This window comes from Monomorium pharaonis, chromosome 5 (genome assembly GCF_013373865.1).
Source record: "Monomorium pharaonis isolate MP-MQ-018 chromosome 5, ASM1337386v2, whole genome shotgun sequence".
NCBI classification, from domain to species: domain Eukaryota; kingdom Metazoa; phylum Arthropoda; class Insecta; order Hymenoptera; family Formicidae; genus Monomorium; species Monomorium pharaonis.
This window is the reverse complement of record NC_050471.1, coordinates 16,640,636-16,665,052: the sequence shown is the minus strand read 5'-3', so window position 1 is coordinate 16,665,052 and position 24,417 is coordinate 16,640,636. Positions and strand designations below refer to the sequence as shown.

Sequence of the window (24,417 nt, the reverse complement as noted above, 5' to 3'; positions counted from 1 at the left end):
TGTAAAATTACGTTATTTGGTACCTTCAAGTCCACATATTCTCTGTAGACCACATTGTAAATTCCGAGCTTTAACATTATTTATATTATATAATATTCAGGAGAAAGAATTACTTACCAAAGAAAGAGAGAGAAATAAAATACACACACATGCATATACACATATGTACATTCATGCTCATATGTATATACATACATACATATATGTATAGACATTACTGGTTAAGAATTTTTTGCTTAATATTTAACTTGTGTAACTTGATTGTTAAGGTGGCGATGCTAACGCGCTTACAAGAGTATCTTTAAAAAATTAATTACTGCATCGACTTTGGTATGAAAATAATCGTCTATTTATCTGCTCTTAAAATATTTTGGTCACAAATTTTTTGCTCAATATTTAACTTGCAACTCAATTATTAAGTTGGGGATGCTGACGCATAGACAAAAAATTCGGGACCAGAATATTTCAAGAGAAGGTAAATAGATAATCATTTTGATATCAAAGTCAATGCAGCATTAAAATTTTTTAAAGATACTTTACTCTTGTGAGCGCCTTAGCATCGCTACCTTAACAATTAAGTTACACAAATTAAACATTAACCAAAAAATTCCAAAATATTTCAAAAATCAAGGGACCAAAATATTTCAAAAACAGACAATTATTTTGATACCAAGGTTATTTTAATACCAATATTTTAATAGCAACTAATTTTTAAGGGTACTTTATTGTTGTGTTTTTGTAAATTTTAAGAGCTTTTTACATTATTTTGCAAGTTTAAAATTTTAATTGTATATCTTACAAGTATTTAAATAAAGAAGTACTTTTAAGCTTGTTGTGTATGGTTAGTTTATTTTTAACAATTTTCTCTTATATCGTTATAGTACAACAGTTCTGAATACTGATATTTTGATAACCATTCAATATTTTACTATATTTAATATATGTTTACTGTATTTTAAAGCACAAAATGAGCAAAAAATTCTGTTTTTTTTTTGTTTATGCATTTTTTTGTTATTGAGGGTACTAGCACCCGAACCTGGCATCCCTACTTTTGTTCTTAATTTCCTATAAACGGGTAGGAGCAAAAAAATTCGGGATTAGAGCAAAAAATTAGGAGATAATTAACAGAAAATTATGCCGTATGTTCAAATCTTTTTTTAGTGGTGGTAATGCTAGGTTCACTGAGGTAAAAACATTTCAAAGTTTGTAGAATATTAAGAAAAAATAATAATAAAAATATAGACTCGACCTTGAATGACATCGACAAGATCTTCTCAATCTCAATTTTTAATGTGATACAAATGATGATTGACAAACTTTAAAATTGTGTTTAGAATTACCATATATATTATAAAAAGAAATGAGATATCTAACTACAAAATGAGTGAAATCATGACAAAATTATCTTTTTTAAAAAAAAGTACAAAAGGCCAAGTATACGCGCGGAAAAAAACGCCCTCAAAAATGTATTCTTGTACAAAACAACTAGACTTGACATTACAACATGAGAGTATTAAATTTTTTTTCTCTACAAAAGTAATGATATGAAGAAAATGCGCCAATCATAAAAATGGATGTTTATACGAAATAAAACATCTACTTTTTTATTATTCTTTGGCTAGCATTCATAGTTTGGTTTTTCGTTAAGGGTGTATCAGACATACAATCTTAGACAAAAGTGCATGAAATTTGAAATACTTAAATATCTACGCCTAACGTATAGTAAATCTAGATGTAAGAAACTTGAACGATAGTTGAAGTCTTATTTTTACTCTTACAAAGGTATTTTTCACGTATTTGTGAGTTTTTTCACTTATAAGTTTAAAATTTTGACAATGAAAATGCACAATTATCTCAAGTTATATTTTATTTCTTTAAAACGGTGTAGTGAAGACAATTGAAACTTGGCAGATATTTTCATCTATTCATATACTAAATGTACAAAAAAATTAAAAACACCAGTACTATTTCTTCTATATTTTTTTAGCTGTTTCATCCGTCAAGATCGTCTTTTTCCATAAAATAGAAAAGGATACCATGTAAAATCAGTGAAAATTAAAATAGTTATAACTCAGCAACCATTTAGTGGATGCGTTTTCAATTTTTTGCAGTACATTAGAGAAACTAAGAGAACAATTTCACAAATTTTTAGCAACTTTGTACCATTTTGAACTTCAGTCTGATACATCCTTAAACCCGCGTTAGAGTAAAGACTAATATTGGGATTGATTACAAATACTACAAATAAATATTTTACTACAAAAACTTGGCGCTGCTAAACCAAATAATTTGCCAACTCTCTTTTTCTCTTGTGCGTGCATCTAAATGTGTAGAATTAGCAGCGCCAAGTTCTTGTAGTAAAATATTTATTTGTAATATTTGTCAATCAATCACAATATCAATCTCTAGTCTGATGCGGGCTTAACAAAAAACCAAACTATAAATGCTAGCCAAAAAATAATAATAAAAAAGTAAATATTCTATTTCGTTTAAACATCCATTTTTATGGTTAGTGCATTTTCTTCAATCATTATTTTTGTAGAAAAAAAACTTAATACTCTCATGTTGTAGTGTCAAATCTAAGTTGTTTTGTATGTACGCTCTCATTTATGAGAGCGTTTTTTGCGTGCGTATACTTGACGCTTTTTTAAAAAAAAGCTAATTTTTATAATGTATACTTCATACATTAAAAAGAAAACAACATGATTACACAACATAATTAAGAATTTAAAAAAAGTATAAATTTGTGAATTCATGACAATTTTTTAAAATCAAATCTTAGAAATAAAAACTGAAAACTAACACCCTATTTCTTCATTTTTTTAATTAATCTTTATATATCTATTCAAAAGGTATTTATAGAAAATAGAAAAAAAATCAACAAAAAAGTAATTTTATAATACATGTATTTATCATCTAAATTAAAATATTACCTGTACAATGGAATCAGGACACCGATTCTTCTGATCTCTTACATGTTCACGTTGCTGAAGCTTGCGTTGCAATTGCAACTGAGCCTCTCGAAGCTTAGCGGTCTTGTTACTTACAGGCGTTGTTGACAGATCCGAAGTTACCTCTAATAATTGTAAATTGAGAATTTAATGATTTAACTGTATCCAAAAAAATGTTAAAACAACAAGTATGGTTTACCTTTATTAGATAAAGTATTTTGCTGGTTCGAAGCTGAAAGAATGCATACGGCAGCCAAAGACCGAGTATTGACACAAAAATTATTAACAAGATGCTGTGCTAAAGCACTCAAACTTGGAAATTTTGTGCCTAATTCCTTTTCTGCCCATTCTCTTATCAATGTAGATGCAGCACCTAACATTTCCTCATTAATATTTTCCTCTAAATGTTCCTCCTATAATTATTAATAATTAAATGTTACATATTTAAATATAATGTATTCTTATGTTTAAAAAAAAGTACATACAAAAACAATTAAGGGGTCATCTTAGTTTGACAGTTTTTAAAAAAAGCAATTTATAGAAATTTTTTTCTCAAAAACTATTGTAGATATTCAAATAAATTTTTTTGTTTTTTTAAAATTAATTCTACTTTATAATAAAATTGTTTTGTAAAAAAAATATTTTTTAATATGTGCAATGGTTCTGAAAAAAAAATCTTATAAATCGCCTTTTTTAAGTCATCAAATTCAGATGACCCCTTAAAAGAGCATATATTATAAGAAAGTTGTAGAAAATTTGCTGCTTACAGTTTGAGAGCCAGATATCTTTGGCAGTGTTGGAGGATCCAATTTAATTCGCTTGCGCATACCAGCGTAACAGTAACGAGAGTTACCCCGTGTGCCCAATCTTCGAGGACGCACTCGTGGATATACTTGTTTCATGACTTTTCCAAAATCAGCCGTCGATAACGGCTTCATAGAATTTCTTGTACAATACACGCTAAAAATATCATATATGATATGTTCAAAAAATGTTTGTTATTGGAAGATATGAATATATAAACAAAAAATAAATATTTGTAAAATTTTACTAAATAAATAACAAAACTATATTCTTCATTTAATTTCTCATTTTAATTTAACATTTTAAGATCAAATAGCAGAATATTGAGAACTAAACAAGTGAAATATCGCAAAACAATCTCCTGCTAAATAAAAATTAATTAAAACTACTCAAATAATTTGTGATTACATTTTAAATTTCTCTCTTTTGCATTCTGATTATATAATAAATAACTTACTTGTATTCATCATATACTTCTTGCTTCGGTAAAGATACATCTGGGTCTTCTTCTAAATGAGTCTTAATCCACATGATGGTCTGATGAATTTCATAACGATTTCCTAATGGATTTAAGGGTTGCCTCAACGGATCGAGGGTTCCACTTGGATTTGTCAACAGTAATGGAAGTTTCAGGTACAACAATAATTTTTCCTCTATTTTAAGTCGTTCCACCTGTGAGAAGATTTCATCCACGTGCGCTCTAGATTCTTCGCTATAATTTAAAAAGATGACATATAATTATTGATTTTACCTAAAACAAAAATTTCTCAAAAATGTAAAAAAGTCAAAATATGAAAATATAGGTCCCACAAATGTAAAATATCTAATAGTTTTTTTATCAACAATTTTTGTATCAACCACGTACAACAAAAACAATTTATTGTTTGACTACAGTAAATTGTTTGACTACAGTAAATCTGCAGATATACAGAATAAAAAAAAGAGAATAAAATTAGTAGAATATTTCAAGCATTTAAGAAAAAAATGTTTCAAAGTTACAAAATTTATAGGATTTCAACAAATATAACAAATCTTATTTGATCTGAAATATAAATACAGAAGAATCAATTTCTTCTAAGTCAACTTTAAGATTTTTAATAAAAACCTATATTTTTATTACATATATTCTTATATCTGATATCAAAAGCTTTTCAAAACACTGTAATAAAATTCTTTTTGATTTTTTAAATACTTTTAAGATATATCATCAATGATAAATCACGTTTTTCTCTCTCTACCTTTATAACAGCACTTTTATTATATAAAACTATATAAAACAAATACAAAGTTATCACTTTTTACTTAGAGAATGTCTATCTACACAATTAAAAAACGCGTTAAATTTAATAATGTATATCCTGAATCACTCAAATTTTTGTATTAATTTAATATCACAATATAAAAGTAACATAAATATTATGTAAAAAATTTAACACAAAATGAAAGTAACATAAATATTATATTTAAAAGATATAATACTTTTCGACATTTAGAAAATGGTGGAAATATATTTTTCATCAAAATTAATGTTTATAATATATTGACTCAAATATATTTTCACTTATATCTTAAAATTTATGTTTCAAAATTACATTATTTTATTATTTGTTCATTTGTTTATTAAATAATGTTATTTTAACACAATAAATATTGAATATTAATTTAACCCAAAATATTCAAATAACAATCATATTATGTTAAGTTGAAGTCAGATTAGTTAAAAATCTAATACAAAAGTCTTAACAAGAACCAATTTTTTAACATAAATATAAAGATTCTCAACTCATTTTTATCAATAAAAATAAATTCAAAATGTGAACCAAGATCTACTTTGTACATGCATAAATAACATATAAAATAAAAGAAATTGATTGATACAATATTATTAAAGTGATTAGGCTGACATTAGTTATAGTGGCAAATAAAAAATCTCAATTTAATTCTTGATCTTGCTAATATACATATAAGAAACTTTGAATAAAAAAAAATATTTCAGATAGATAAATTTACCTAATCTTATAAAGAATGTGCTTCAAATATTTTCACCAGAAAACATAATTTGCTAACAGAACATAACATATTACCAATAGAAGCCTAAAATCTATCATTCTGTAATTATTCAATACATTTCATTTAAATGATAATAAAATAATAACTGTTTAATCTTTACTGACAATCTATCCTTGTCAGATCATGGCAGACTTTGCCTAAGTTTAATGTAGACTACTTGATCTGCTACAATATTCTGCTTAGATCTATTAGCAAATTTCAAGCAAAAGTGAAGTGCAAAGTTTTAGTGCAAGTCTAGTGTAGTGATTTATAATAGAATTCTAGTAAAGATTAATAGTATGCCAACAATTTATTAACAGATTTGAGCAGAACATTGTAGCAAATCAATTTATCTATATTATATATACAGTATTGGCTGTTATCTATATTAAATTATCTAGATAATTAATCAGATAAAGAAATAGTTTTATTTTACTTTTATCTAGAAAATATATATTATTTTCATCTTAATCTTAAATTTAAAAAAACATTATCTTTTTCAAATTATGTAAGATAATGTAAATAATAATAAAAATAAAATGTTACCTTTACTCTCCAAGTTACTTAACAAAAACAATTTTTTAAGTGATAACAAAATTACATTTTGCGAAATTGATTGTTAATACTAAAAATTTATATACGTAAACTATAAATTTTGATTATTGGCAGTACATATTGGAACATAGTCTAGGTTACACAGATTAAAAAGTAGTAGTAAAATATAAAAAAATTGATAAAATTGATAAAATTGATAAAAATAGTATTGTTTATATCTACAGTGGATCTTGTGATATCTAATAATAATTTTGTATGAAATTTTATAATCTCCATCTCACACAAACTATGTTTATAAAATTCACATAATTGTTAGAAAATTATTATTAAACACAAAAATCCATTGCAAATTGATATAGACAATCCCATCTTTGTTTGATACAGAAATTAATTAAAAACTATATAAATTCAGAAACTTTTAGGAAGAAATTCTATCAGTTATTATATTGTGAGTTATATTCCATTTTTTAACTTTGATCTTCTTTTGCATATCAATTCAAATCCAAAGAGAAATATTGATTATAAGATTAAATTATTTTAAAAACATTTGTTTTTAACACATCTAATGGAGAACATGCCTTACTCAGGTATAAGTTCATGCTAATATTTAGTTATGTAATTTTTATATACCTTTCGATGTTTACTAAACTGTGTGCCAAATGAGTTTTTCAATCTTTAAAACACAGCTATAAGATGAGCAAAATTAGTAATATCACAATAATAAATTAATAATCAATTCAATAATAATACATGTAATACATGCTAACAAGCATCTGTTTTCCTTTCCCACCTTCCAAAATACTATGAATAATTCTGTATATCAATTATGATATAAGACAAATAAGGCATATTCTCTATTAGTTATATTCTCATATATCTATATTCTCTTCTCATCTGTATTTGTTTTTAAGAAATAAAATTTTATATAAAGAAATAAAAATATATTGTTTGTATATCCTAAATTGTTCCAGACTTTGAGATTTTACAGAAAATATAATTCTAAACAAAAAATATTCTATAAAACATAGATCAAAAAATGCTTCTTTAAAAAGTTAATGTAAATCTGTAAAGTCAAAAATCTGTAAAATCATTATTTTATAAATATTTTTATAAATATTTTGGAAAATATGCGTTTTTTTAACATAAAATTAAATGCTTAAGTAAAAGGTATAAATTAGCTTTTAAATGAGACCAAAATAATTGTAATACATTTCATAAGTTTTGAGATAACCAGTTTCAAATATACAAAAATGTTTTTTTTTTGCTATTAATGATACAGGTTTTTAAAGATATTCTTTATTTATACTGTTATAACCTTAAATATTTATTTGTTGCTTGTTGTTGCCGTCTTGCTGTTGGTGAACTAAAAAAAAATTTAGCTTTCTATATTTCAGTCAATTTATCAATTCTTTCATCACAATTGAAATTGGAAGTAGTTCCTAGACCTGTCTGAATAGATATATATATTGTAGATAATGTTCTTAAATAGTATAAATAAAAAATCTTCTCTACTGACGAAAGTAGAAAAAACATTTTTACAAATTTAAAATTAATTATATTAAAACCTAGCAAATATATTGCAATCAGTTTGATCTCATTTAAAAGCTAATTTAATTCACAAAATTTGTTTTGACAGTTTTTGTTAAAAAATGCATACTTTCTCAAATATTTATATGAAATATATATAAAAATAAAGTATCTAGACACTATTAAAAAAAATTTTTTTTTAATCATGTTTATAGAAAATTATTTGTTCAGAATTAAGTTTTTATTTAATAAAGAGCATTTTCCAGCAAACAACACAGAATGGTGTAACATAATAAATCATTTCATCCTTGTTTAACATTGATAAATAAGAATGAAATAATTAACTATATTACACCATTTCCTATGGTGCTTGCTAGAAAACGGTTAATATTTCAAAATTTGATCAAAACGTTTGAGAACATTCTGTATATATGTTATCAACAGTTTAATACTGTCATATAGCAGAAAATGTGAAATAACTTTGATAGCTTTGCCATCATATAATGTGAATTAGATAATTCCAATACACAACATAAGCTGCTGGCAAGTTGCTACAAAGGTATCAACTTACTAATAAATGCACATTTAGTCACTATAATTCTGATAACAATACATATTATTCAATTGTAAACAACATGCCAGCAACAATATACATACATCGTTATCTAGGTATCTGATAATATATTAATCTCACTAGAATCCTAAAAGAAATAAAAATCTATATGATAGAAAGGAACAATCTGCATCAGATTTCTTTGAAATTTAAAATTGACTTAACCTAATGCCATCCTCTATCATAATGCGAATCTTGTCCTGCTTAGAAGAGATGCTATGATTAGCAAAAGTTGTGAATTTGGTCGTGACCAGGTCCAACTGTTCGCTATCACCATGAAAACCATTCGAAATATATCTGCTGGCCGGGTGTCGTTTCTCGAGGATGGTGGCAGTGGCGGCAACGGTAGCAGTAGCAGTGACAGTAGCTGAAGAGGTAGTGGCAGAAGTGATGGTAGCGACATTGCCATTCTCAACACAAGTGTCACTGTGCTCCTTCTTAATACGTTTATCATCGAACACGTTCTCTTCCTCACTCCTCGCGGAGGATATTTTGCAGAGTTTCGTTTGATCATGATTGTCAGTACTCATCGTAGCCTAAACCTCCTCGTCCCGCTCGCCCGCCTGTCACCAGCCGGTAACAGTTCACGTATGCGGAAACATATCACCTCCCGGTGCACGGCCACTGCGAGCTACCATGTTGTCTGCCATACAATGGTCAGCTGAACTACTCGTTAGCATTCTGGTGCGCCATTATTTAGCGAGGCCTTTCGTTCACGCGTGAGAAGCCACCACACGAGTCGCCGAATCGCGTATGATATGCAGCGACGCACGGATCCGTCATTACGACACTGCACTTAGTGATCTGAGTATCTCGGTCTAGAGCGCTCAACTCTAGAGCGCGGGTAATCTAAATGAAAATTAAACGAGGATTACGAATCAATATCAGCTAAGATAGCCCACGAAAGTCCACTTGACTATTCACCGCGCTTCGTTTCTCAGTTTACGCGTTCTTATTACGTCGCCATAGAGTATGCGTCCTGAATGAGAACGATATCCCAATTCCCATTTCATCTTCATACACGGTATGTAAAGGTATATCCACACAAACGCGTTATTCAGCATGACGGAGCGGATTAGGGTGACGTCCATGGCGCGTATTACGATCTTTGAGTATATATACATGGAGGAGTAAAGACCTATATGGTTTGTTCGCGTCGCCATGCCCCGACATGATCCTACTCACTCCAACGCATTCTAATAGGTTGGCGTCATCGGAATCAACGTATTGGAGTGCGTTGGAGTGAGTAGGAGCTTGTCGGGGCATGGCGACGCGAACAAACCAATAATCAAAGATTCGCCAATGGCGAACACAATTTTGATTGGTCACTTGAGTCACATGGTTTATCCGCCATTGCGTATCCACGCTGGGCGAGAAAGAGGGGAGAGTGCTCTGTGTTGAGCAGTATAGGTTAAAGGAATATGTGTCAGAAATTATAAGGTAATTCAATCTCTGCACTCTAGAGTCACTATATTTTGACGATACACTCAGGAAGAACAAGAAAAATTAAATTTGCATCTGTTATATGGCTGCGTACAACTTGGAGCAGGCTCGCATTGTTTACCATCTCCTCCACTACTCCAGACCCCAGCCCCAGATCCCAGCCCCCGGCCCCAGCCCCCAGCCCCCATCCAGTCACCGTATGGGTACAAGAAGGTGGATAGCAGTCATGGTGGGGGGCCATTGGCGCATCTTTGATTATAGGTCTTTATGGAGAAGGAATGCCAGCACTGAAAGTGTGTCCAAGATCTGTGCGAGAGAGAAAGGTATATCATGATACCTGCTCTCTCTGCGCATGCGTCAAACGCTATGGACGGGATTCGTAGGCCGGTATTCATAGTCGATTCTTATATTTAAGATCATCTTAAGTACAGCCTTAAGATGCCATCAACCAATCACAGAGCCGTATTAGCATCTTAAGACATTACTTGAGACGATCTTAAAATAAGATTCGACTATGAATACCGACCATAGACCGATCTTAGGACGGGATTCATAGACCGATCTTAAGCTCAAGCATTGTCTTAAGTCTAGCTTCGAGCCGACTTGAGACTTACTTAACCAATGAAATAACAGCATTGACGTCTCAAGATCGTGCTTAAGCTGGAACTTGAATAAGATTCGGCTATGAATTCCGGCCCTAGTTTACACCGAGCACTTGGTACACGTATCAAATAGTAAATAACTAGTGAATGTGTTTAATCATTGGCTGATCAGCTTAAATTCACTACTTGATACGCGTACCAAGTGCTCGGTGTAAACTAGTAGAATGATTATTGGTCCTTACTGTTAGATCTCTAAATTTAAACCAATTATATTAGCGAATTACTCAACTGTTGTGCAATGGTTGTGTTTTCTGAACGTAGCCAATAATTAATGGCTCAACAGTTGCGTCTGCAGGAGGTTGATTTTGTATTTCTGAAGAATAGCACTGGCCTAGTTTACATCGTGCATTTGATACGCGTATCAAGTAGTGAATTTAAGCTGTTCAGCCCATGTTTAAACATATTTACTAGTCATTTACTATTTGATACGCGTATCAAATGCGCGATGTAAATTAGGCCAACTGTCTCCGTTGATTGGTGTATACTTTTAGAATTAACGATATACACCAATCACTGTTGTTCACTTTTCACATTTTCACTTCTTCAAAAATACAAAATCGACCCCCTAGGGGTCTATTACGGTTCTTAGGTGAGTTCACTCACTTTTCACATTTCCAGCACTACCTCCACTGATTGGTGTATACTTTTAGAACTAACGATATACACCAATCACTGTTGTTCACTTTTCACATTTTCACAGTTGGTTTGTTCGCGTCGCCATGCTCCGACATGTATGGCTTTCAACCAATAAAGTTGCAACTTTTCTGTTAGAGCGGGTATTTGCGCATACGTTTTCTTGCGAATGAATTCAAGAATCGAGCCCCTGAATGCTACCGCGTTCAGCAGACACAACCGTTGAGCGCTCAGTGATTCTTTAATATGATTGGTTAATATCTTTAGATCTAACCTATTATATTAAAGAATCACTGATCGCTCGCTCAACAGTTGTGTCTGCTGAACGCGGTCATTGGAAGCATGTTTGCCAGTATCGGCATTGGCAACATTTCAAACAATTAAAGTTAATTTTTAAGAGATTTGATAATACGCCTAAATTCCAAGAAATCTGATATTACAATAGCTAGTATACATCTGATATTACAATAGAGTAGTACGATTCCTAACTAATCGAAAATTTAAAAATCTGAAAAAGAAGGTTAAAAAATTCAATTTAGAAGAAATAGAATTTGTTTATACATGTATATATATATGTATATGTTATTATGAGTGATAAATCAAATTTTTATAAAAAAAGACGAAAAACCAATAAAATTAATGAAAAATGTAATGAAAAACCATGTAAGTATCATTTTCTATAGTTTAGTTCTAAACATGCTTTGTATATAGCTTCAGCTGCTAAAAAATAACATGATTTTATAAAATATCTATAGAAATTTTCGACTACTACCGCTTTTACTTATGATAGCAGTAGCATATTAAATTTTAATCCAAAAATATATTAGAGTTTTTAGTTTGCTCAATTTAAAATTAACTTTAATAATTTCCAATTTGATGTTATATAAAGAAAAATCTTAACAATAACAAAGAATGTGGAAATAATTATAAAAGAATAGGTAAATAGTTTGACTTTTATGTTTGTAAAATTTAGTATTCAATCAATGTAATGCCTTTTTGTGTGAAAACAGATTTGAAAAGTAAAAATTGTCATTTAATGCTATAGAAAAGATTTGGTAAGTGTTAAAGATTATACTTTTAAAAATTAAGAAATTTATTAAATCAGTATTGCATTTGATGTATTGCTTGTAACTTGTTTTTGACAATATATATTTAAACAGTTTTTAATGTGATAACAAATTATTGTATGAGTTACATTTGTATATTAAAATTTTTTATTGCTGAAAGCTTTTACATTAAATTTAGTCTATACAGTAAAAATAGAAACTTTATTAACATTAATAAAAATCTTTGCATAAGATTTTTTTAACTCTTAGAGGATTGAAATTTTAAAAATGAAATGAGTTTATAATTCCAAAGAAATGAGTTCTGAGGACCCAAATAAGGACAGATATGTATAACTTGGCACGATGCCATATGGCATTATTCCAGGCCTCTAAGGGTTAATTTAATTTCATTAAATTGTTTGTGATTCCTATTTATTCTGTCATGAATTTAATCTTGCAAAGTCTTTGCTAATTATTACAAAGTTTCTATTTTTAGTATATAGCATTTACCAATTTAGTAAGCAAACAATTTTGATAACAGTTTGTTGAGTGATAAATTAATAGGAAAGTCTTGTGTAGGAATTTTTACTAATCTTTACAATGTTTTTATTTTTAATATGTATACTTAATTGGATTATCAATTAAAGCTGTTGCACAGAATGCTTTTTTTTTGCTAATTAGATTGTATCCTTGATTAGATTGTATCCGTGTAGATATAGCATTACTGGCAATATTATTGATTATGTTGCTGGGTTGATTGCAGACAATAGTTGAGTTTTTGTATTAGTTTGTATTATCTTTCTATGAGAGAATACTTTTTAGTTAGAAATAATAATTAAAAAGTTATAGAATCAATATTGATGAAATTTTAATTAAATTACTAGTCAAAATTATGTTCCAAATTGGCAATCGAATTAAAAAAACGTCATCAAAATTTTGTCAAAATTAAAATTTTTCCATTACAGAATATATTAAAAATAAAAAGTAAAATGTTATGTGATTTTTTTTAAACAGATACACCATAATATTATAATGTAATTTCAGATCAAAGTGAAACAAATGATTATCTAAATAATCTGGACATTGGCAGAAATGCAGATATTCCATATTATGGATGGAGATTGTTTTTTTCTGATAAAGGTAAAGGTATATGTGTATATTGTAAGACAAATAGTAGAAGATATCTTGACATAGCTGGCTAAAATCTAAAAAAAATGCAAATTTAATTTACAAATTTAGAACTTTTTTTTACATTTAAAATTTTAAATTTTATTATAAACTTGCATAAAAATAACTGTCTTTTCTCTACATATTATTTTCTACATAATTTTCATTAAAAATTTTTAAAAATATGAAGTCGGAATGGAAATTTAATAGTTAACTTTTAATTTATCTAACTTAATAATTTTACAAATTATTTCACTTTTTACGTGTAAATTTTTAGTTATGACTACTTTTTAAAATTCTTTTACAATCAATGTTTTTTTACATTTGTAGCAGTTTTTGCATTTAATAAAATAAGTTGATCAAATTCAGATAAAGTATTAAATGTGGATGAAAAATTTAATGGATGAAAAATTTGTTATGAGCAATATTTTACAATTATTTGTTTAAATATTCTTTTTTTAATAATCTTGTTCTATTATTATTGTTATTAAAAAAGGTATTGTTTTTTATTTGCTTGGCTAAAGAAATAAAATAAAGCACAGAAATGCTACAGCTCAGTCAAAAGTCTTTTAAAGATATATAAGTTAATTTACTGTTTGTTTTCAATCATTACAAATATTTTTATGAAATTTTAAAATAGAAGAATAGAAGAGCAGCACCAAGTTTTTAAAAAAAATATAAAATATTTAATTGTAATAAAATATTTATTTGCTTTATATTATTATTTTTTATTTCATTTTTATGGGGTTAGTGGCAATCAGTAGGCTAAAAAAACTTTTTGCGATTTTTTTTTGGAGACTTATTTATATTTTTAATTAAAACAATTTTAATGTATTATAAAGTAAGTTTTAAAAAATGTCTACAAAAATTTTTATACAAAAGTATTCATTTGTTTAGGCATAACAGCCGATGACGTGGACGGTCTTTTAAAAAAGGTGGCTTGTGGCGGTGAGCAAGATTTCTTGGGATTGGATTATCTGTAAACAAAAATATGGATGGATTTAGAAAATATATTAGTTTAGCGGGTCCCTGATCGAAGGATTAATTGGAAACAAAATGGCGGACATTGGAAGTAAAAACTCAATTTTTATCTAAAAAAGAAGCGTTTATTTTGACAATAAAAAAAGTATATAAGAAAAAATCCTTCAATCAAGGACTTCCTAATTATGTGCAAAAGAAGTCTTTAAAATTTGAGAGCTATACATTGAGCCGTTTTTCAGCAATCTTGCTCACCGATTTGAAAAATTCTGTTTCGAGAAAAACGCATTTAGAGTTTCAAGTTCTAATTTGATTGAGTTAAAAATTTTTTTTCTTAACTTACACTGACAATGAGTTGTCTATTCCAAGGCTATGCAGAGTACCTTCTTCTGACAGAGTCGCTTCTAAAATATCAATGCACACATACCAGTATTCCTAACAAAAGTAGAGAGCAACTGCCGCCGATGCGCCAGGCTACCTGTTCCGAACAGAGCAATCGTTACAACTCTATAACTCCGTCCCTTTTAAGAGGATGCTAAAGCCGTGTGTTTTACCGACATTCTGTATTTATCACTTAATTTCGAATTGAATTTACAGAATTGATAATCCTTTTACACTTTTAAAGTATGTACACAAATGAACCCAGGGACGATTAGATAAAGACCAAAAATGCAAAAAATTTTTTAAAGTTTATTTGTTCATAAAAATATTTGCTTCAAAATACAAGTTATGTAGCTTATACGTACAAATAAATGGTGTTCCCGGGTTCGGAATAGATTGAGGAATAAGATTATAATCGTCAAATTACGATTACAAGCCGTACAAAAAAGATATTTTAAAAATAGAAGCGCTTAAATGAATAAAATTTTTGATCACATAAATATGTTTTTTTACGGCTTGTAAACGTAATTGGACAAATATAGTCTTATTCCTTCTATTCCAAACTGCGAGACACCATTTATTTGTAAGTATAAGTTATATAACTTGTATTTTAAAGCAAATTTTTTCATGAACAAGGATAAATAATGACTCCATTATCGACCTCAATCAAGTTTGATGGGCAGTTTAGCATCCTCTTAATCAGATTAGCTTGAAACTTTTAGGGAATAATCTTGAAATGTCCTACTTTTAGGAAATAGCAAAATGGAAAAATCGATTTTTTCGAAGTTACTGACTGCCACTAACCCCTTATATGAGTATAAAGCACTATTTTAAATTTAAAAGTTACTATTCATAATCTGATCTTATATTTAAGATTGTCTTAAAATTATTTTTAAATGCTCTGTAGTAAAAGATATAATGATATAGTATTTTTAAAGATAAAACTTAAGATGAACTTAAAACAATTATTACAAGATCAAATCATGAATACTGGCCAAGGAATTGTAATAAAGTAGATGCTTTAGTTTATATAAACATTTATTTTTATAGCTGGCGCAAAATATTTTGATATCATTTTTGTAGAGAAGATTTGTGTGTGCGTGCGTGCGTGTGAGAGTAAAATTTTTTATTTAAAATAATTATTACTTTAATAATTAAAGTTACATTTTAAGTCTTTGGCACACGATACAATTTTTCATGCTAGCACGCTAGCATACGGGGCATTTTACAATTGGTTTACGATTGGTAATATAATCTTCCTAGCCAATCAGGATACGTAATAAGACGTCTCGTATGCGATCTAGCATGAAAAATCGTATCGTGTGCCGAAGCTTTTAGTTGGAACAAGAAAGCCCTTGATGTTACTTAGGTTGAGTTACATGAAAGTTTTATCTTAGATTTGTGTGTTTTTTTTAAGAGCACTTTTTTATTCTTTTTTAAAAAAGTAATTTTGTTTGGTCATAGCTTACAAGGGAATAGTTGGAAGTGTCCCTCATCGATTTTAATAAGCTTTGGATATGTTGTAGACTCTCCAATGTAGAACATAAAGAATATATATTAGATTCATATTTCTTTAATGGCGTATTTTGATGTTTAGAGGTTGAAACCTGTTTGAAATAACTCTAAACCATCTCTTTAAAATTATTGTTTAAGTGGATATTTTTAAAAATATAAAATTTTTCAAAAAATGTTTTGTACAAAAGTTTTATGACATTTGATACTCTTTACAATAGTATTTCGTTTTTCAAAAATTTTAAATGATTAAATTTATTCCCACATCCACTTTTTATTTTGCAAAATTTTGAAAATTTTGTAAAAACAGATTAATGAGCATTAAAAGTCAAATCCATTCATATACGATAATATATAGATTCCAATATTCAATTTTTAGAAAAATGATAATCTTGTGCTATAAGTCCCACACAAGAAATAGTGTTGCATTATTTCTTTAGTCGCTACATTTAATGACTGCCTCTTCTGCATATATTCTTATATTAGAACATTCTAGTTTTTGAAATTATATTAGGGCAATGTTCACTCATAAATCTAATAACAATACTGATTGTGATCCGATATTTGAAAAACATTTTTTCTTTAGCCCAATTTTTCCATGATTTGATGTTAATTTGCCTAATGTTGAAACTACAACGAAGATATTAACACATTGAATCATGTTTTTTGTAGTTTTGGACTAAACGTTTTTGTAACTTTTTTTAATACTATGAAAAGAGGTAATAATAATCTGATATCAGTTGAAATGGTTGAATCGTATAGCTATGCGTGATATAGCGTTGCTGATATAGACTGTAGTACAGATTCTACTTTTTTAAATACCTTTTTGAGCTAAAGTACAATCAGAATGAAATTCTAATTGAAATTCACTCTGATACGAATTATAAACATTTTCCATTAATATTTATAATATGTGGGTGGTTCAAGTTAAACCAGGACTTTTGAAAAATAAAATAACCAATATCAAGGAGCGGAAACTTGCATTTATCCTTCGACACACTTTCCTGCTACACCCACACATCCATCCCAGTGCCCAACCAATGTCTAGTAAGTCCTGGCATAGAAAGATCAGCCATCACGTCTGAACCATTTTAGGACAGCCCTCTTTACTTCGTCATCAGTACTAAAATGGGGACTTCCGAGAAACTTCTTTAGGGATCCAAACTTGTGGAAATCATTCGGAAAGGAGGTCACCATTTCAGCACTGATGAAGTGAAGCAGACTGTCCCAGAACAGCTCAGATGCAATGACAAACTCTTCCATGCCAAAGCCTTTCAGTATCAGCTAAACGCTGGGATAAATATACAAATGCAGCATGGGAGTACGTCGAAAAACAAATGCAACTTCCACTTTGTTTCTACCTGTTTGGATCTCTAAAGGAGTTTCTGATGACGAAATAAAACGGGCTCTTCTAAAATGGTTCAGATGACGGTTTTCTATGCCGTGACTTTCCAGGCATTGGTTGGACGCTGGGATAGACAGTTTCCACTTCTTGATATTTATTGTTTTATTCTGTAAACTCAAAAGTCCTGGTTTGACTTGAACGACCTAATATTTTACATTTGAAATAAATGTATTGCATTTACCTTCTAAATTAGATTTTGATAGTAGAGATTTTTTGGTAACAAATTTTTTTTTTTGGATACAATATTATGTACCTTTTTGAATCTTTTTACCTACGTCTCTGAAGTTTCGAATCCTGCCGCATTTTCTTCTTGTGCTCGAAAAACCCATCGAGCGATGTCAATGTCATAAATGAATGACGCTCACAGAATTAAATGACATACATTTGTTTATTATTATTTGTTAAATATTGGAAAACTCTAATAAGTTATAAAACTCAAATTTAAACTTGGCATTAATTCAACACTAGTTGTCTCAACGGTTCTATGGAATAGGAATGATTGAACGGGGAATCGAACCGTACAATGGTACACTCTTCCCTTTTCACGATTGACTATTTGAGAATACAGACGTGCGTTCCGTGGATCCATGTGGGGTTAGATAATGAGCGAAATAAACAATACTAAACTACTGGACAAAATTAAAGGAACAAAAGTTTGAAATAGCACCAAGTTTGTATAAGTTGAGCAAATTTGAATTTTTTATATGATGTAGCCCGAAGTGTCGACTTGTCTCTTGCAAAGTCTCCCCGTTCAGTACTTTTGAAGTTATGCCCCTCGAAGCAACTTCCTGTCAAAAACAAAAATTACAAGATTGTAGTTTGGAAGGTACAGAGCAATCTGATGTTAAAAACGGCTTGGAAAAATTTCGAAATGGGCTAAGCAGGTTCTATAAGTGTGCCTTAGAGTGTCCCTGCTACGCCCTGACACCCTCATTCCTTTTCAATCCTGATTCGCAACCCCTAAGTTCTAACAGTGGAGACGTTTTGCATCGCGTCTGTTTATCCGAGGACAACTCTCTAGCACTGCTCGGTTTTAAAACCGTTAAATGTCGAAGGTCCCATTCTTCTATGACCCCTACCACCCTGCGAGGGTGAGTTGAACAACCACCCCTAACACTAATCAGCCCCTACAGGTGCCTCCGTGCGTCAAAAAATTTTGGAAATAAACTGAACCTGTAGAGGTCTCTGGTATTCTTTCCTGACCATGCAGGAAATCTACTCTTTTTAATCTCTACCTGCTACTTCTTTAATCGTACAACGAGTCGCAATTGCGCCAGGCTACAGATGATCGCTTCAGGGCACGACTTGCATTTGAGACCAAAAAAATTCTTGTACTTTAGCCATCTTGTTTTCATCCCCTCTTTGTGTTAGGTCTCCTTTTCTCTCTAGATTTTCTCTATGTGCATCTTTCTTTGCTTCTTCCAGCTGACTCTTTGCGTTCTTTTTCTTTCTGATTACCCTTTTTGTTTCCCCTGAAAAACACATTACTTTTCCATGTACTTTCTCACATCTCCACATTTTTTGTTTTTTATTTTGTTTGTGGGACAGGCAAAATATTGTTAAAGCAAAACAAAAATATTGTGGACACAAATTTATTTGCTCTAAGGCAATGCATCTGTATAAAAAACAAAGGAACTAAAAAACAATTCACAAAACAAGGAAATAAGAAAACTGAAAAAAATGGAAAGTAGTTAATACAGAGACGGTTCTAACCCAGGTGCTCCGAGGGGGGAGCGGGTGTGCGGGGGAAACTCATAGGCGCGCGGGGCATGACGTCACGCGGATGGCGGTGGGTCTCGCGGTGCGGGAATTGTCGATGCATGATTTTCGGGTCCCCGCGACCGTAGAGGGGGAATCGGGGTTCGCCGCCGCCCGCCGCCGCGGTGCTCGCGCTCTCCCTCTGTTGCGAATCTATTTCTCTCGCCCGTACGCGATCTCTTTCAGCAGCCATCGCCGTGGTGCTCTTACCACCGGGATCGCGTTTCACAGGCACGTTCCACAGCTGTGCACCGTTGAACGGTTGAGCGAAAGAGCACATACGAATATGAGAGAAAGAGAGAGAACAGTATGTGTGAGAGTTAGAGCGAGAGCGAGAAATTACATTGCATGCAATGGTATTGAACTGCTATCAAACCGCATCGTACAGATAAAGAACCGTTATCAAACTGTTTTATACAGCTGCCGAATTATGGTTGAACCGCTATCGAACCACATCATACAGCTATCGAACCACTATTGAACCGTTATCAAATCGTATCATACAGCTATCGATCCGCTATTGAACCGCTATGTAACCACTATCAAACTGCATCATACAGCTATCAAACTGCATTGTACAGCTATTTAACCGTTATCAAACTAAATCATACAGCTATCAAACTGCATTGTACAGCTATCAAACTGCATCATACAGCTATCAAACCGTATCATACAGCTATTGATAGCTGTATGATACGGTTTGATAACGGTTCAATAGTGGTTCGATAGCTGTATGATGTGGTTCGATAGCGGTTCAACCATAATTCGGCAGCTGTATAAAACAGTTTGATAACGGTTCTTTATCTGTACGATGCGGTTTGATAGCAGTTCAATACCATTGCATGCAATGTAATTTCTCGCTCTCGCTCTAACTCTCACACATACTGTTCTCACTCTCTTTCTCTCATATTCGTATGTGCTCTTTCGCTCAACCGTTCCACGGTGCACAGCTGTGGAACGTGCCTGTGAAACGCGATCCCGGTGGTAAGAGCACCACGGCGATGGCTGCTGAAAGAGATCGCGTACGGGCGAGAGAAATAGATTCGCAACAGAGGGAGAGCGCGAGCACCGCGGCGGCGGGCGGCGGCGAACCCCGATTCCCCCTCTACGGTCGCGGGGACCCGAAAATCATGCATCGACAATTCCCGCACCGCGAGACCCACCGCCATCCGCGTGACGTCATGCCCCGCGCGCCTATGAGTTTCCCCCGCATACCCGCTCCCCCCTCGGAGCACCTGGGTTAGAACCGTCTCTGTATTAACTACTTTCCATTTTTTTCAGTTTTCTTATTTCCTTGTTTTGTGAATTGTTTTTTAGTTCCTTTGTTTTTTATACAGATGCATTGCCTTAGAGCAAATAAATTTGTGTCCACAATATTTTTGTTTTGCTTTAACAATATTTTGTCTGTCCCACAAACAAAATAAAAAACAAAAAATGTGGAGATGTGAGAAAGTACATGGAAAAGTAATGTGTTTTTCAGGGGAAACAAAAAGGGTAATCAGAAAGAAAAAGAACGCAAAGAGTCAGCTGGAAGAAGCAAAGAAAGATGCACATAGAGAAAATCTAGAGAGAAAAGGAGACCTAACACAAAGAGGGGATAAAAACAAGATGGCTAAAGTACAAGGATTTTTTTGGTCTCAAATGCAAGTCGTGCCCTGAAGCGATCATCTGTAGCCTGGCGCAATTGCGACTCGTTGTACGATTAAAGAAGTAGCAGGTAGAGATTAAAAAGAGTAGATTTCCTGCATGGTCAGGAAAGAATACCAGAGACCTCTACAGGTTCAGTTTATTTCCAAAATTTTTGGACGCACGGAGGCACCTGTGGGGGCTGATTAGTGTTAGGGGTGGTTGTTCAACTCACCCTCGCAGGGTGGTAGGGGTCATAGAAGAATGGGATCTTCGACATTTAACGGTTTTAAAACCGAGCAGTGCTAGAGAGTTGTCCTCGGATAAACAGACGATGCAAAACACTGTCTCTACTGTTAGAACAAAAAGATGGCGAATTAGGATTCAAAAAAGGGATGCGGGTTACAGGGCGCACTAGAGACACTTTAAGAGACACTTACAGAACCGATTTAGCCCATTTCCGAATTTTTCCTGGCCGTTTTCCGCATCAGATTGCTCTGCATCTTTCAAACTGCAACCTTGTAACTTTTGTTTTTGACAGGGAGTTGTTTTGAGGGGCGTAACTCTGGAACTATTGGACCTATATTTCAAACTTTTGTTCCTTTAATTTGGTTTAGTAGTTTATAATCATTGGCCACTGATTTTACGATAGCTCAGATATAGATTCAAACTTGTCTTTTGTTATTTACATTCACATGATTCCTTTGATCAAACCAACTGCAAATTACCTGTTTAAATATATACTAGCTGAGCATTGTTTGTACAATCGTATTACTAAATACTATTGTACGTTACACTTACCTTGGTCAAAATAACTTTTGTTCTATAATGTTGCCTATAGACTATAGAACCTATATAATACCAATTATTATTGTATCCACAACTTCTCTGATTGATTTATTTTTTTTATAATATTGTTACGCCTCTGCCCGTTTGATTGGTCAGCTGTTCTGACCGATCAATATATTGATTTCCGTGGAGAGCGTTGTCAACTGTCATTAGCTTGACAACGCGAAGAAACAACGTGTTGAATCTTGGTCTCGCGCTTGAACTGACGTCTCTGTTTTTTGGAAAATAAACTGTTCGTTTTTGAGTTAAAAGAGTGTTTCTTCATTTCCGCGCGCGTAACAATATAATATTCTCTGATTTATTATTTTTTATATAATATGTAATTATTGTTCTATAAAATATATTTATCGTTATAGGGATGATAAAATGATGTAGGTTCATTGGCGAGAGAACGATAGCGCGAGTGGAGTATAAGGATGTTCGGGAAAGTACGATATATTATATTATAAATTTAACATAACTCTGGCCGAGATGGTTGCGAAGAATCAAGCCTTCTCGTTTATACATTGTTGTGCGTACGAAGCGAGAGTTTCGGCCTTGCGTGCAATTCTTTGGACGAAAATATAAATATCTAACATTCGGAATCCGAACAAACACCTGGATGGCGGCCGCTGATTGGTCGTTCGGTGTTCCCACGTCTTACGTTTTGAGTACTGCAAGTGTTCCGAACGATAATCAGCAGCATTGTCTGAATAACCATCGACGTGAGACCACGCGCCTAGTCGAAATTAACTTACCCGTCGAAAGTGCGATCCGGTTATCATATATTCGTGATTATTATATATTCGTGGTGAAAAGAAATATAGATCTGAGCGGACGACACTCTTTGGAGTAGAAAAATAAAGCAAGCTTATTTTAACAACTGCCTATATTCATTTGCTTCCATTCTCCGACCGGCAAAATAATAAATAAATTTTGGTGCCGTCGGATTAATCGAAGGTACGACGACAAAGGATAACTTTATTCTAATATGAACAAATTCAGTTATAACTTAGTGTAACCACCGTCATTACTGTCGCGTGTCGATCGCTTGTCCAATCGTGCGGTGTCCAATAATGCGGTGTCCAATCGAACCGTGTTCAATCGTTACGTGTCTAAAAGGAGGTCATCCAAAGTAAAGGAGTCAGGTACTGTGCACTTTACCATAACCTTGCTTATTTTTAATTAATTTAACTGCTGTAGTATCTCATTTGTTTACTGTATAGTCTTAATTAAAGAACGACCGCGAAAATCGCCCGTTTCGTGAACATCAAGTTTTGATACGATTTTGGTGGTAAATGATTGTATATCATCAAACATTCATCGCTTAACAATTTTGAATTGAGCATTTATTGCTTAGATGTGAAGGGTTAAGGGGATCCTAAAGTCGTCTGTTTTACCGACAGAATTATACAATTTGTTCCAATGTCGAACTTTTTATTGCATTTACAGAATTAAAAGTCCTTCTCCACAATTAAAGTATAGACGATAACAGTGTGCGGACGTAACGATTTTATATAAAAAAAAAAAAATTTTAATTGCCGGCGTCCGGCGTGGACTCGTAACAAAATGTGTTTGATATAAAAGTTGTGCACCTTGTACGTATAAATCAAGTCAGATCCGCACACAAATGAACATTAAGGAACAATACTATGCTTTCAGATTGAACGTAGGCGTCTTAATAAAAAAGATACACATTGGTAAACATTTCGTGTCTCAAAAAAGCAATCTGAAAAAATTTTTTTTATTCTTGGTATGAAATTCAATTCATAAGCTGATATTAATACATAAACTTTAATTCTGGAAAAGGATTTCTAAATCTATAAAAGAAATATATACAAAATTTTGTTAATGACGTGCACAAATGACTCTACATTATCGACCTCGATCAAATTTGACGAGCAGTTTAGCATCTCCTTAAAGTTGATATTATTTACGAATAAAGGTTACGGCATTTTATACGTTCAACATAGTTTAACGTTATTTCTAATACCAAAAAATGTTTCTGATGGAAATTGTTCATGTGGTAGGAGACTAATTCATCGTCATCTTAAATTGATTTAACTCTCTGCCTACACATGGGGGGTTACAGTAACCCCAGTCGATTTTGAAATACCCGCTACTTAAAAGTATTTAGCAGGGGGCCGCTGGGATTGGGAGGAGGGGGGGGGGGAATTGTGCTCTACTTATTTCTCTTTGGGCGTTGTCAGTGTCCTGAAAACAACAGAAGTAGGAGTATCGAAAGTGTGTGTTGGGGTTACAGTTACCCCGTGTGTAGGAAACGTAACAAAAAGTGGAAAAGTTCCAAATTTAAAGAGTAAGTAAAAGTTATTTTTTTGTTTATTGAGTATTATTTACGCATACAGTACTTATATATATTACCAATGTCGCGATCACTTTGCAAAAATACTGCAATTGTAGCATTACAAATTAAAATTTTTTTCTATAACAAATAAATTCTTGTAATAAATCTTTTTTA

General features: G+C 31.8%; 2 protein-coding genes across 8 annotated transcripts in view; one reads left to right on the top strand and one right to left on the bottom strand.

The window, feature by feature from the left end:
* Window positions 1–9,523, bottom strand: part of LOC105840758 — a 79,842-nt gene extending 70,319 nt beyond the window's left edge. The window contains exons 1-5 of the mRNA XM_036287797.1: window positions 8,665–9,523; window positions 4,213–4,467; window positions 3,719–3,911; window positions 3,151–3,364; window positions 2,934–3,076 (exon numbers count right to left, since the gene is read on the bottom strand). Coding sequence (XP_036143690.1) covers window positions 2,934–3,076; window positions 3,151–3,364; window positions 3,719–3,911; window positions 4,213–4,467; window positions 8,665–9,029 — 1,170 coding nt within the window. The 5' untranslated portion in view covers window positions 9,030–9,523. The remainder of the gene's footprint in view (window positions 1–2,933; window positions 3,077–3,150; window positions 3,365–3,718; window positions 3,912–4,212; window positions 4,468–8,664) is intronic.
* A 1,894-nt stretch (window positions 9,524–11,417) lies between these two features.
* The window catches only part of LOC105833494 (DNA helicase MCM8), a 209,574-nt gene continuing 196,574 nt past the window's right edge, over window positions 11,418–24,417 (top strand). The window contains exons 1-3 of one of the 7 annotated variants that reach the window (XM_036287738.1): window positions 11,881–11,900; window positions 13,328–13,423; window positions 22,316–22,387. Coding sequence is in view for 6 of the 7 variants with exons in the window: in XM_036287742.1 (XP_036143635.1) it covers window positions 11,825–11,900; window positions 13,328–13,423 (172 nt within the window). In the remaining variant the exon portion in view is untranslated. Of the gene's footprint in view, window positions 11,901–12,272; window positions 12,293–12,565; window positions 12,801–13,327; window positions 13,424–22,315; window positions 22,388–24,417 lie in introns of those variants that run through there. The other 6 variants (XM_036287742.1, XM_036287736.1, XM_036287737.1 and 3 more) reach the window with 6 other exon arrangements.